Source organism: Osmerus mordax, chromosome 22, assembly GCF_038355195.1.
Source record: "Osmerus mordax isolate fOsmMor3 chromosome 22, fOsmMor3.pri, whole genome shotgun sequence".
Taxonomy (NCBI): Eukaryota; Metazoa; Chordata; class Actinopteri; order Osmeriformes; family Osmeridae; genus Osmerus; species Osmerus mordax.
In genome coordinates this window covers 4258590-4273633 of record NC_090071.1, presented here as the reverse complement: position 1 = coordinate 4273633, position 15044 = coordinate 4258590, and the positions used below count along the sequence as shown (strand labels likewise).

Sequence of the window (15044 nt, the reverse complement as noted above, 5' to 3'; positions counted from 1 at the left end):
TGAAAAGAGGATTTAGATACATTTCTAGCTATCGAGATAACATTTACTTGCCTGAAGGTTCTGGTTTTATGTCAGCTGTGTATTTGACAGACAAACCAAGTGCTACACTACGTGTTTGTATGTGTCTGCATGCATGCGTGTGTGTGTGTGTGTTTCATGTACATCTCTGATGTAGTTCTAAAGAGACAGACAGCTGAAACATTTCAGTTTTGGAAGGTGAACAGAAAATGTGTGCCTGTCCTAACATGCAGCCACAGCTTCCCCACAACACACACATTTACACACCACACACACACATATATGTGCATTACTGGACTATACAAATCTCTTCAGAGAAGACTACAAACAATGTGACTGACAGATTAGTAACTAGTAGTCTTTGAAAGTTTCACACAAACATACGGCACATATTAACTTTCCTTCACTACCTCTCTCTTTCTAGCACTCTCTCTCTCTCTCTCTCTCTGTGTCTCTCTCTCTCTCTGTCTCTCTCTCTCTCTCTGTGTGTCTCTCTCTCTCTCTCTGTCTCTCTCTCTTTGTGTCTCTCTCTCTCTCTGTCTCTCTCTCTCTGTCTCTGTCTCTCTCTCACACACACACACATGCACTCACATTTTAAAAGGTCGCTAAGATAACAAAGAATGTGAGAACAAGAGTTACTCAGAGACCCCTGACAAGTGAAATCTATGACCTACATCTCTATCCCCTCAAATAACCGCACACTCACAAGTACACACAGAAGACACACACACACACACACCCAAACATATAAAAACAGACAAAAACACACATTCATACACACAACATTCACATAAACATGCATACACACACATACACGCACACGCAGCATACACATACAAATCCACACACACTCAAAGCACACATACATGCATACATGCACACACACACAGCTGGAGGAGTCTTCGGTCCTGTAAACTTTGGCAGGATTGCTGTAACTGACACACTCCCCCTTCCCTCTCCCTGCTAACCACACTTCCTCGCAAAGAAACAAAAGAACAGATAAAGATGGAAAAAAGCAGAGGAAGAGGAGAAGAAAACAGGGGAAAGAAAGAGATGACGAACTTCTGTTTCCTCACACGAAAACATTAAACAAACACCTTTCTTTGTTCTGTGTTTTCAATCTTGTCACTCGCAAAACACTCCAGAAAAACTCCAACAGTAACGCCATTCTCCCAGGTATTCCCCAGGACTCTCCATTTCTTGCCCTCCCTCCATCCCCCCTTTCTCTCCCTCTTTCTCCCAGAGCCTTACCTTTCATGCACAGCATAGTGTCTCTCAGAGGCGGCCAATGGGACTGTGTGTGAGTCTCTCCCAACAAAGAGGAACTCTCTGACTGCACTCGCTCATAGGGAAACACAAGTTCGAACCCTGAAACACTCCCATACCTCCCTCTCTCTCCCTCTCTCTCCCTCTCTCTCTCTTTCTTGAATACACTCCCACTCACTCTCTCCTTCTTTCCCCTCCCACACTGTCTATCACACACTCCCACCCTGACCCCCTCCTCTTTCACTCTCTTTCTCTCTCTCGCTCTCTCTCGGTTTTGGCAGGTTGCCAGTTGTGGTGCTTTGTGAAACCCCCATGCTTTATCCCTATTCAGCTGTACATTGTCATAACAGCCCCCCTACAGCCCAACCCTGTGCCCTTGCCCCCCTCCCAATTGCCCGACCTTACTCCCTACTCCCTTCTACTGTACTGTAGACTGAATAGTACTGTAGTGTGAACGCACACCAGCTCAAGAACCCCTCAACTCAAGGGTCTGTCTCTAGGCAACCAATCAGGTATTTGAAGCAACACCCAATCAACAGGCCCCCAAGGGTTTAGGTAAGGTCACACACATACTTTCTCTCTTTCCCTCTCTCGCACACACAACATACACACACATGGATCATTGACACACACCTTTGTACTCCTCTTCCTCCTCCTCCTCCCCAGACTGCAGGAGAGGTGTGTGGGTCTTCAGGCAGCTGAGAGCGGAAGGCAGAACACCTGCCTTCCCCAGACTGCCTCTCTGGAGACAATGTCCTGCCCGTCTCATCTAATACTGTATAAAAAGGGTACACACACAGCCACACATACCAGGACACACACCGGTACACAGGAAAACACACACACACACCTGCAAACAACCACAGGAACACACGCACACACAAGAGTGTGCATGCATAGACACACGCAAAACAGGGAGAACACGCATTGAAGCGCTACCGACAGCAGCTGACAAAAAGGAATCCTGGACAGCTATTTGGTTTGTGAGATCAGACACTTGATCGTCGCTCCTCCTCCTAAAACTCATCACACACACACACGGGATCCTAGCTGCAAGCTTATCCTAACACAAGTGAGAAAGTGTTGCCTGTCTGGTCTAACTGTTAACATAGGGAGGCAATGCTGATGTTGATGTGTGAGTGTGTGTATGTGTATGGGTTACCAATATGAAGGGAGGTTATGAACAATATGATTGCCAATATGAACAGTATTGCCAATATGAACAGTAGACAGACAGGAAAACAAACATCTAGATTTTGTGTGACTAAGTGTCCCCCCTGTATGACCCACAGCATGAGCTGTAATCCCAAAGGCTGCTTTAGGCTTCTCTCGCTCGCTCTCTCTCTCTCTCTCTCTCTCTCTGTCTCTCTCTCTCTCTCTCTCGCTCTCTCTCTCTCTCTCTCTCTATCCCTCCCTCGCTCCCTCTCTGCCTCCATCCCTCTCTCCTTCCCTTTGTCCCTTCCTCTCTCTCCCTAACACTATTGCTTTTACGTGTTCTCACTTTCTTCACTGTATCTCTATCTTTTTATATGCTTCCACTTTTTCCACTGGCGCTCTATTTCCCTCTATATTGCTCTCCCTCTCTCTCTCACGCACACACCTGTGCTCTCTTTATGTCTCTTATCTCTGTGCCTCTCTCTCTCAGAGGTAGTGCCCCAGCCTGCCTCCTCCCTCCAAAGACAGAAATAGACTTATTAATCACCTTAACCCTTGTGCTGCCTTCGGGTCACATGACCCAAAGGTTCACAACGAACCATTGTTGTGTTTACCCAATTGTACCCAATACAAAAACAAATAAATAGCATTTTCTTTTAACCTTCGCAATGTGGGGGGTCTGAGACAGGCCAACGGTTAAAAGAAAATTACTCACTTTGTTTTTATATGCGGTAAAGTTGTCGCAATACGACGGTGGGTCACAATGACTGATGGGTCAGAATGACCCGAAGATAACACAAGGGTTAACCTGGCTACTGAGGGAGAGAGAGATATAGGGGAGAGATGGGGGAGGAGAGAGAGAGACAAAATAAAGATTGAAACTGTAAATTACAGAAGTAAATCCACATGTGCTAATAACAACAAAGTGCTAAATATTCAAACAAAGCATCGCGTATGTGGTATTGATTCATCAATTATTCCACTGAAAATCAATCCAAGGCCTGGATTTTTGCATTATCGAAGTTTGATCCTTCTGTAGAGAAAATGCATCATGCAATGCCACTAGATGGCATTACATGACAGAATACTGACATTGCACCGTCACGCTTTATTCAATATGGAGTGGCCCTCGCGGCGATAACTGTGGTTTTCTTCCGGACCATATCAGAAACGGCCGAGTTATTTCCTTTGTGTCCCAACATAATTTTTTTTAAATCTTTCTTTGTATCCTAGTCTCCCTATGTCCTTCGATTTACCCATAGAGGGCGCTACTTGCTAAAGTTGTTCTTTGTAAATGTGTTATAAAAGCGGACGGTCCCTAACTACGAACAGAACTGCACTTTAGTCCTGAAATGAAAACATTGCGGCAAAAATAAACTTCCTATTGGTGCATACAGTCGATACGTGTCGTTTGTTTACACACCCAAATTCCTGTCCTGGTATAAGTTTTGGATGGCTCGCAAGGCACTTACGGCAATAAGTCAGACAGTTGTCTTGAAATAGCCTATATTTTAGCTGTTGCAAACGTAGCCCTCTTTTATGTATTTACATTAGGTCAATCCGTGACAGCTGGTTATCGCTGACAGTTATCAGGGGAAATAAACAACTGTTGCTGCATCCACACCCCGATAAGAGAAGTTGTCACAGAACTATTCACGCTAGAGCGCTCCCAGAGAATTCTTTCTTTTCCGGGTTGTCATTTTCTTGGACTGTGGGTGGGAAACTAAACATCAGTTGGGGAAAAACAGGATTGACTGGTTTGCATAGAAATGGATGACGGTGTCGTAGTTTGTGAAGCTCTTTAGCAGAATTACATCACACCAGTGTATAGGAAAGTTTTTTTTTTGTGAACGACTCAATTCTTGTGCGAGGGCACTGGCACCGGCTGAGGACTGTTTTTGTGAAGACGATAACACGAGGAAAACTTCTAAATGTTTCAGCGATGGCTGCCAAGGTACTGAATACCATCCAAATGATGTGCTTGTTAATGTTTTGCCCTAACCAGGTGCCAACTCTATTTATAGGGTAATATTCGAGTCAGCGTAGTATATTATATGTACCAGTACTATAGAATAGTATTGTTTGGCTGCTAGGTTACTGTTGTTGACGTGAGGTTGCTACCCAGGTTTCTTCCCATAATAGTCAAAGTTAAAGTGTGCCTACTCACACCACGTAGTCATTCGCTTTTAGCGGTGTGTGTGTGTAGACTTCTGTGCGCGTGCATGTACAGTACGTGCGTGTATTAACGCCGTTCAGCCCCTTCCTTGCCCAAGAGGACAAGTAGGCCCAAGTACAGTAAATAAGATAAATCAAGTCTACACAAGGATAAGCCTGGAGTTACAGCACTATTCTCTCATTGTGACCACAGTTGCTATCTGCAGCCTAGCTGCCTTGGCCCTCTGGTATAAAGACAAAGGAATGTCCAGGCAGGATGTGTGAACCAGGGCCAGCATAGATACCAAGGTGTGTGTGTGTGTGTGTGTGTGTGTGAGAGAGAGAGAGAGAGAGAGACAGAGAGAGAGAGAGAGAGAGAGAGAGAGACAGAGAGAGAGAGACAGAGAGAGAGAGACAGAGAGAGACTCAGCTGAGGTGTTGTTTGGTTGTCTGTTAGTGTGTGTTTTAGCCAGGTCACAGGTCAGATGCCATACACTATGTCCTCCGGATTTCCAGAATCTTCCTGGTCCCTTTACTTATCTACCCCCCCCACACACACACACACACATACTTTTGTTAACTGTGTTTCAGGCCCAAGTGTTATACGACTTTACCGCTGAACCTGGCAACAATGAGCTGACTGTTAGAGAAGGAGAGACCCTCACTGTGATCAACCAGGTAAAAGATGGAACACACACACTGTCACACACACACACTGTCACACCTACACACACTGTCACACACACACATCTGTACACTTTCAATCCTGTACACACCAGTGTGCAGCATAGAAATAGGGAGTCAGGTGGCTGAGCGGTGAGGGAATCGGGCTAGTAATCCGAAGGTTGCCAGTTCGATTCCCGGTCATGCCAACTGACGTTGTGTCCTTGGGCAAGGCACTTCACCCTACTTGCCTCGGGGGAATGTCCCTGTACTTACTGTAAGACGCTCTGGATAAGAGCTAAATGACAATGTAAATGTGTAAATGTAATTCGTTCTGTCCTGTAGAATGTAGGTGGAGGCTGGATAGAAGCTCAGAACTTCAGAGGAGACAGTGGACTCGTGCCCGAAGATTACTTGGAGGTGTGTGTGTAGTGGGCATCTGTTGGCGATTATGGATGACTGAAGGAAACACATGCAGTACTAGATGATTCCCACGTGTGTGTTTTATGCCATACTTTACTATCCTGTAGTAGCTTCTGGTGTGCTGTAGAAGAATGTCTGCACAGGAAAACCAGGAATGCTTTCATCCTCTTACCGCTCTCCATTCCTACCTCGTTCCATCCATCCACCTCTTCTTCCCTCCATCCCCTCATTTCTTCATTCCTCCCTCGTTCCATCCCTCCGCCTCTCTCCTCTCTCAGCTGAGTGGAGCACAGACAGCCACTGCCTATACGAGTACCTACAGTCAGGCAGCTGCAAACAACACACAGGTATTACACACACTCACCTAAACACACACACACACTTGTGCACACTTGGGACTGATAGAGGTAGAGTATGATTAGCTTATTATGAGCTGTTTGAATCCAAGCATCTCAGGACCAAATCGTTCCTTGCTTGTTACCGTAGCAGCTACTCGGTATCCCTGCAGGCTTTCTGGAGCAGGGGGCGGGGCGGGGGAAGGGTTCCTGGATAACAAGCTCTGTCGGTTCCCCCTCTAGAACCTATGGATTCTATCTGGTAGTTTCAATACCAATTCGGAGTTCATATGAACGAGTTAGAGAATCAGGATGACAGGAGAAGGGAGGGTGGAAGTAGCCTGAGAGGACGAGGAAGAGATAGAGGTATACTTTTAAGAGTGAGAGGAACAGAGAGAGAGAGAGTCATAAAGGAAGGCAGTGAGAAAGGAAGAGAGAGAGACACACAGACAGAGAGAGGGGGGGGGTTGGGGGGAGGAGCCAAAGTGAGCTAGGACAAGACCCTTTTGTTTATTAAATAGTTATATAATATCCAATGACATCATCGATCGCCTCAGTGACTGACACAGTGGGGTGTGTGTGTCCTGTCCACATGCAAATCATTCTGACGGAGGGCACTGATGTGGTTGGGTACCATTCAGAACTAAGATCAACACCAGATTAAAGTGTTCCACTATTCAGGCATGCTGGTCATTGACAAAAACTTCCAGCCATCCATTAAGCAGAGAGACTGGACATCATCGGCCACTGACAAAACACTGGAGATGGTTGTAGACACAGAGAAATAGGATGTGGATGTAGTCATAGCAATTTGCACAACCAAGGTCAGCCCAAAGCTCGCTTCAACCATTAAGACATTTATTTATGTACACACATCCTCCCGCACGCACACACACAGGTACATAGATGACCTTAGCCAGTGGACAAAGTACTTAAAGAGATACTTGAACACACACAAACAGGTAAACAACAATACCATAGTCAAAACCAGATTAGAGGTATTGGGCCTTTGTGCTTGGAGACCTAAGAGCTCCTTATTTAGCTGTGTGTGTGTGTGTGTGTGTGTGTGTGTGTGTGTGTGTGTGTGTGTGTGTGTGTGTGTGTGTGTGTGTGTGTGTGTGTGTGTGTGTGTGTGTGTGTGTGTGTGTGTGTGTGTGTGTGTGTGTGTGCGTGTGTGTGTGTGCGCGTGCGCGTGCGCAAAGAACTCTTAAAAAATTCCCAGGATTCAGTATTGATGTTGTTTGCAGGTTGCCAATGGCAATGACCCAAGGTCTGGAGGCGGAGCTTATACTACTGACACAGCCGGAGGATGGGACCAGCAGACCACAGGTGACTACACACACACACACACACACACACACACACACACACACACAGCAGACCACAGGTGACTACACACACACACACACAGCAGAGCACAGGTGACTACACACACACACACACACACAGCAGACCACAGGTGACTACACACACACACACACACACAGCAGACCACAGGTGACTACACACACACACACACACACACACACACACACACACACACAGCAGACCACAGGTGACTACACACACACACACACACACATACACAGCAGACCACAGGTGACTACACACACACACACACACAGCAGACCACAGGTGACTACACACACACACACACAGCAGACCACAGGTGACTACACACACACACACACACACACACACAGCAGACCACAGGTGACTACACACACACACACACACACAGCAGACCACAGGTGACTACACACACACACACAGCAGACCACAGGTGACTACACAAACACACACACATACTGTTGTAAAATATATATATGTATTTGTTCGTGTGCATAGGTGGAGGTGAGGATGATGATGGTGAGTGGGATGATGAGTGGGATGATGACAGGTCCACTGGGGGCTACACTGACACCCACGGGGAGGAGGAGCCAGGGGCCATGGAGCCAGGGGCCATGGGGCGCAACACACAGTCCTCCACCATGAAGATATCACGCAACAAGTAAGAACCACATACACAAACATCATCCACCATGAAGAAATCACGCAACATGTAAGAACCACACACACACACGGCAGATAAGCAGCAGTGTGACGTGTCCTGTGTGAACAGGTTTCCCTTTTCTAAGACTCCTAACCCAGAAGTGTTCCTGCTAGGAAGCCTCCCAGCCAGAGGCAAAGACAGACTGCCCATCTACGTGAGTCCAGCCTAGTCCATACACCCCTCCATACACCCCTCCATACACCCCTCCATACACCCCTCCATACACCCCTCCATACACCCCTCCATACACCCCTCCATCCCTCCATACACCCCTCCATCCCTCCATACACCCCTCCATACACCCCTCCATACACCCCTCCATACACCCCTCCATACACCCCTCCATCCCTCCATACACCCCTCCATCCCTCCATACACCCCTCCATACACCCCTCCATACACCCCTCCATACACCCCCCCATCCCTCCATACACCCCTCCATCCCTCCATACACCCCTCCATACACCCCTCCATACACCCCCCCATCCCTCCATACACCCCTCCATCCCTCCATACACCCCTCCATACAGACCCCTACACCCCTCCATACACCCCTCCATACACCCCTCCATACACCCCTCCATACACCCCCCCATCCCTCCATACACCCCTCCATACACCCCTCCATACACCCCCCCATCCCTCCATACACCCCTCCATCCCTCCATACACCCCTCCATACAGACCCCTACACCCCTCCATACACCCCTCCATACACCCCCCCATCCCTCCATACACCCCTCCATACACCCCTCCATACACCCCCCCATCCCTCCATACACCCCTCCATACACCCCTCCATACACCCCCCCATCCCTCCATACACCCCTCCATCCCTCCATACACCCCTCCATACAGACCCCTACACCCCTCCATACACCCCTCCATACACCCCTCCATACACCCCCCCATCCCTCCATACACCCCTCCATACAGACCCCTACACCCCTCCATACACCCCTCCATACACCCCCCCATCCCTCCATACACCCCTCCATACAGACCCCTACACCCCTCCATACACCCCTCCATACAGACCCCCCCATCCCTCCATACAGACCCCTACACCCCTCCATACACCCCTCCATACACCCCCCCATCCCTCCATACACCCCTCCATACAGACCCCTACACCCCTCCATACACCCCTCCATACAGACCCCCCCATCCCTCCATACAGACCCCTACACCCCTCCATACACCCCTCCATACAGACCCCCCCATCCCTCCATACAGACCCCTACACCCCTCCATACACCCCTCCATACAGACCCCCCATCCCTCCATACAGACCCCCCATCCCTCCATACAGACCCCCCATCCCTCCATACAGACCCCCCCATCCCTCCATACAGACCCCCCCATCCCTCCATACAGACCCCCCCATCCCTCCATACAGACCCCCCCATCCCTCCATACAGACCCATACACCCCTCCATACAGACCCCCCCATCCCTCCATACAGACCCATACACCCCTCCATACAGACCCCCCCATCCCTCCATACAGACCCCTACACCCCTCCATATATCCCTCTGACAGGCTCCATCTTGTTTTACTGGCTCCATGTTCCCCCTCTGTCTGACTCCCTTTGTGTCTCTCTGTCTCTTTGTCTCTCTCTCTCTCACTCTGTGTCTATGTCTCTCTCCCTCCCGCTCCAGATGGGGGAGGTGGGCCCGGTGTGGCTCTACCCTCAGTCTCCTCTGGACTGTGTCGTTGCCGACCCCAAGAAGGGCTCCAAGATGTACGGCCTGAAGAGCTACATCGAGTACCAGGTCACCCCTAATGTGAGTCACACACACACACCAGCTCACCCCTAATGTGAGTCACACACACACCAGCTCACCCCTAATGTGAGTCACACACACATAGAATATCCTTATGTTGATCTCTGCCTTGATGTTCTGTTCCAGACAACCAATCGACCTGTCAATCACAGGTATAAGCACTTTGATTGGCTGTACGAGCGTCTGCTGCACAAGTTTGGTTCGGCCGTCCCCATCCCCTCCCTCCCTGACAAACAGGTCACAGGTCAGTGGTTGCCATCACAGACGCCACATTTAAATGACCCTTCAGCACGAAGTGATTTCTATTTCACATGCTTTATTGGACAGTTTGTAACGTGTGTCAGGAAAGGCAGTGAGAGAGAGAGGGGAAGACAAAGCGAAGGGCCGAGGCCAGATTTGAGCCCAGGCCGGCCGCGGTAAGGCCTCCGCCTGCATAGTACGCGCACTTATCCAGGGATCTACCGGGGCTCCCCATGAAGTGCTCTCTCTCTGGGGTGAGGAGAAGTCGGCCATCTTGTGTGTTCCCCCTGAGCGTCCGTCCGTGTGTTGCCTGGCAGGTCGCTTTGAGGAGGAGTTCATCAGGATGAGGATGGAGCGCCTGCAGGGCTGGATGAACCGCATGTGTCGCCACCCGGTGGTCTGCAGCAGCGAGGCGTTCCAGCTCTTCCTCACCTACCGAGACGAGAAGGTGTGTGGACTGGGCGAGGCTTTGTGTATTCTTGCTGGGTGTGTGTGTGTGTGTGTATTTTTGGTCCTGTCTCCTGTGTATTTCTAGTAGCTGTGTGATACATCTGGATGTGTGTGTGTGTGTATGTGTGTGTGTGTGTGTGTGTGTGTGTGTGTGTGTGTGTGTGTGTGTGTGTGTGTGTGTGTGTGTGTGTGTGTGTGTGTGTGTGTGTGTGTGTGTGTGTGTGTGTGTGTGTGTGTGTGTGTGTGTGTGTGTGTGTGTGTGTGTGTGTGTGTAGGAGTGGAAGATGGGGAAGAGGAAAGCAGAGAAAGATGAGAACATCGGCCCCATGATCTTCTCCTTCATAGACCCTGATGCTCCAGACATGGAACCCCATGAAGTGTATGTGAAACACACACACACACACAATAGCACTAATGCTGTGTAAAAGTTCTAGACGGTCCTGTATGTGTGTGTTTGTGTGTGTAGGGAGCAGAAATGTGAGATGTACAGTAGATTCACCAAGGCCATGGATGATGGGGTGAAAGACCTGCTCAATGTCGGGCAGGTGCACTGGAAACGCTGCACTGGGCGTAAGTATCTGAACACACACACACACACACAAAAACCCCAATCACAAGTGTTTTTAACATGTCATGTCCTGTAATTATATGTGCAGCTTTGCCCAAGGAGTACCAGAGAATTGGCAAGGCCTTTCAAAACCTGTCTTCAGTCTTCAACACCAGTGGATATAAAGGTAGATCAATTCTCCCCTGCTAATGTGGTTGTCTCTGTCCTACATACTGAGGATAGGCTGACTGTCCTGTGTGTGTGTGTTTTCAGGAGAGGCTACATTGACAGACGCACTGACAGCTGCAGGGAAAACGTACGAGGAAATTGCACTGATAGTGGCTGAACAGGTAATACACACTCACACAAACACACACACATCTACACACACATCCTGACTGTACACTGGTCATTTCTGTCCTTGGACTGTTTCCTCTGCTGAACGAAGATGTACTTCCTGTTTCCCTCTGGCCTCAACCCCCCCCCCCCCATGCACCCCCACCCAAACCCCCTGTCCCAATCCTCCCCCCCATACCTTCCGCACCCCCTCCATATCCCCTTCCCTCTGTGTTTCTCTCCAAGTCAAACCCTTCACCTTACGACCACAAATCAATCCTGTTGTTTTTGTTTCTCATGTTTGACTGCAGCCAAGGAGAGATCTGCATTTCCTGATGGAGACCAACAATGAGTACAAGGGTCTGCTGGGCTGCTTCCCTGACACCATAGGAGTCCACAAGGTAGTTATGCTGTGTGTGTCCAGCCCTGTCTGTCTGTTTGTCTCTCTGTCTGTCTGTCTGCTCCTCTGCTGTGCTGTGTGTATGTCCAGCCCTGTCTGTCTGTCTGTCTGTCGTTTCCTCTGCTGTGCTGTGTGTATGTCCAGCCCTGTCTGTCTGTCTGTCTGTCTGTCGTTTCCTCTGCTGTGCTGTGTGTATGTCCAGCCCTGTCTGTCTGTCTGTCTGTCTGTCTGTCTGTCTGTCTGTCTGTCGTTTCCTCTGCTGTGCTGTGTGTATGTCCAGCCCTGTCTGTCTGTCTGTCTGTCTGTCTGCTCCTCTGCTGTGCTGTGTGTATGTCCAGCCCTGTCTGTCTGTCTGTCTGCTCCTCTGCTGTGCTGTGTGTATGTCCAGCCCTGTCTGTCTGTCTGTCTGTCGGCTCCTCTGCTGTGCTGTGTGTATATCCAGCCCTGTCTGTCTGTCTGTCTGTCGGCTCCTCTGCTGTGCTGTGTGTATATCCAGCCCTGTCTGTCTGTCTGTCTGTCTGTCTGTCTGCTCCTCTGCTGTGCTGTGTGTATGTCCAGCCCTGTCTGTCTGTCTGGAATGCTACTGTGTTTTTAGAGACCACAGCATAGCAGTAGAGGTCTGGTTTACCATATCTGCAGTTAGTGATATTACAAAATGATTTTTACTGAGACTGTGTGTGTCCAGGCAGCGATAGAGAAGGTGAAGGAGGGAGACAAAATGGTGGCAGCTGGAAAGATCAACTCCCAGGACAAGCTGACCATGGCCAAACGCATCAGCACCATGTCTTACTCATTACAAGGTACCACACACGCACACACACACTCACTCACCTGCAGGGTGTGTAACCTGACTCTCTCCACCTGCCTGTTGTGTTCACAGCTGAGATGAACCACTTTCACAGCAACCGTATCTATGACTACAACCGAGTCATGCAACTCTATCTGGAGGAGCAGATCAAGTTCTATGACACGGTGAGAAGAAGAGATTGAGAGAAAGAAGGAGGGGGGGGGGGTGGAGAAAAGGATGGAGAGGGGTTTCATTATGTCTGACATTTAAATTGAAATAATGAAAAGTATCAATTTTGTTCTTTCTTTTATAGATCGCTGAGAAGTTGAGACAAGCTTTGGGAAAGTTTACCACACTGTGAAGAAAAAGAAATGCCCCAGTCTGATACATTTCACCCCCCACCCATCTGGAACTCAGACTGATGACAAGCTACGGCGTTCCCTGCTGCTACATCATCCTCTTCATCCTCACCCTCTTCTCCCTCTCTGTCCCGTTCTTCCTGTTTTCCGGTCAGGTCAGGCCTCCAGCCTGGAGAGCTGCTCTGTCTATGGTCCAGGACTCTTACCTGTTTCATGTTTGTGTCAATAAGGGAGAGTGTGTCGGTGACTGAGCCACTTCAACCCCTCTCTCTCCTCCCTCCTCCACTCCACTCCACTCACCCCACCCCCACCTCTCCTCTCCTCTGACAAACAGCACACTGCTGGCAGTGTGCTTCCACCCCCCCCCCCTCCTCCTCTCCTCCCTCTCCTCCCCCTGAACCACCACAGTCCAGTTCACACAAACACACAGACACAAACACATTTAGAGACACGTTTCACATTCACTAACCTCTCTCTCTCTCTCTCTCTCTCTCTCTCTCTCTCTCTCTCTATCTCTCTATCTCTCTCTCTCTCTCCATTGGAGCTCTCTTTGGTGGCCTTGCGCTGTAAGGGAATGACATTTTTTGTTTGTTGGGACCAAATTAATTAACAAACATTTAATATATGGCAACTATGATTTGAAATATGATATAAATATATGTATAAGGAAACCCATCTAGTCTAGTTACAAAACTACTCTGTTGATGGTTTCTTTTATGAGTCTGCTAACAGTAAACTGTGTAAATATAACAGTATGTAACATTTTTTCACAATCTGGGAAAATAAAATTTTATTTGTATCACTCATTGTTGTTTTGAGTGATTTTTGTGGTTTTTGTGAGTGTGTGCAGTGGAGGGTGTGTCCTTGGGGAATAGTGTTGATGTTTCCAGGAGGAAAGCTGTCTTCTGTAGTTAAGAGCAGAGCCAGTGTTCTGGGCTTCCTGGTGGGGTCGCTTGCCATGACCTTTGAACCCCCCGGCAGGAAGTGGGGATAGGAAGTGGTTCATCTTTGACTAGAGACAGGAGTGTGTGTCTGATCAATGACAACCTGACCATTTCATTTCAATTGTTATGCATGTTTGTATATATTCTTTATTTGATGGCCTGGCATTTCGAATGGGGAAATTCTGTCACGACTTACCTCCTCTCCTCCCACGTCTCTCCATCTCTCCCCCTCCCTGCCCCCCCTCTGTCCCCTGCCCCCCTCCCTTTCTCCTTCCTTCCCTCCCCTTCTCCCTCATCTCCCCTTCCCCCTCTCTCTGTCAATGACAGACAGGATTATAATGTTCTAGTGGGTCGCAGGGAGATAAGGATATCTATGGAGCACAGCTTAGGAACTGGCCTGCCAACTAGCACGCAACACACACTTACCTGCTCGTACTCTACACCTAAGCACATACATACCTGCCTTATATGCACAGACATACTGCACACACAGTCATACTAAATCACAGACATACACACAGCCACACACAAGCCTACTGACTTCCGGGCATCGGGGCTCATGCATTAAGCATATACTATACGGCATGGTGTTGTTCTGTGTTACTGTATTTCGATTTTTCAAAGCGATTCTGTTTTTATTGTTTAAAAGGCGAACAGCAGTTGAAAAGCAACAGGCGCTGGAGAGACAAAGCCCACACAGACATTCTGACAGAACTAACCAGGCAAACAAAATGTAGAAAACTTCCCAAAAAGCTTAACGTTGAAGACCTCTCCTTTACAAAGAGAGTGTAAACACATAATTATACAGCAACTGTGTTTCAGTGTGACTGCTTGGAAATGTCAGTTACTCAAAGCAACGGTCCCCAGTTGCCTAGAGCTGTACAGGTATGTATCAGTACTCCTCCCTTGTGACCAGGGCCTGTGCCCAGGGCTGTGTTGGCCACATACCCACACTGTCCTGCATCAGATATACACAGTATACACATTTACAGACATGGAGCATGTCCTTTATATTCACGGTTCAATCCCTCTACTCCTGTTGTAAGTGTCTCTGACTAAATATCAAACTCTCTCCCTCGCTTATTCTTTCCATTTCTCTGTCTTTTCCCTTTCTCTCCCGCTTTCTC

General features: G+C 48.7%; 2 protein-coding genes across 2 annotated transcripts in view; one reads left to right on the top strand and one right to left on the bottom strand.

Annotated features, from left to right (window-relative positions):
- The first annotated feature begins 4157 nt into the window (after nucleotides 1-4157).
- Nucleotides 4158-13777, top strand: snx9a (sorting nexin 9a). Its single transcript, XM_067260198.1, has 18 exons — nucleotides 4158-4393; nucleotides 5185-5271; nucleotides 5602-5676; nucleotides 5958-6026; nucleotides 7262-7343; nucleotides 7863-8025; nucleotides 8137-8221; nucleotides 9729-9854; nucleotides 9981-10098; nucleotides 10412-10542; nucleotides 10820-10923; nucleotides 11011-11114; nucleotides 11201-11278; nucleotides 11365-11441; nucleotides 11739-11828; nucleotides 12513-12627; nucleotides 12708-12799; nucleotides 12928-13777. Exons 1-18 carry the CDS (start codon nucleotides 4382-4384, stop codon nucleotides 12973-12975), a joined length of 1656 nt encoding a protein of 551 aa, XP_067116299.1. The 5' UTR covers nucleotides 4158-4381; the 3' UTR covers nucleotides 12976-13777.
- Nucleotides 13778-14765: 988 nt separating this feature from the next.
- The window catches only part of efr3ba (EFR3 homolog Ba (S. cerevisiae)), a 5532-nt gene continuing 5253 nt past the window's right edge, over nucleotides 14766-15044 (bottom strand). Inside the window, exon 11 of the mRNA XM_067260962.1 lies at nucleotides 14766-14875. Within this exon, the coding sequence (XP_067117063.1) occupies nucleotides 14766-14875 (110 nt within the window). The remainder of the gene's footprint in view (nucleotides 14876-15044) is intronic.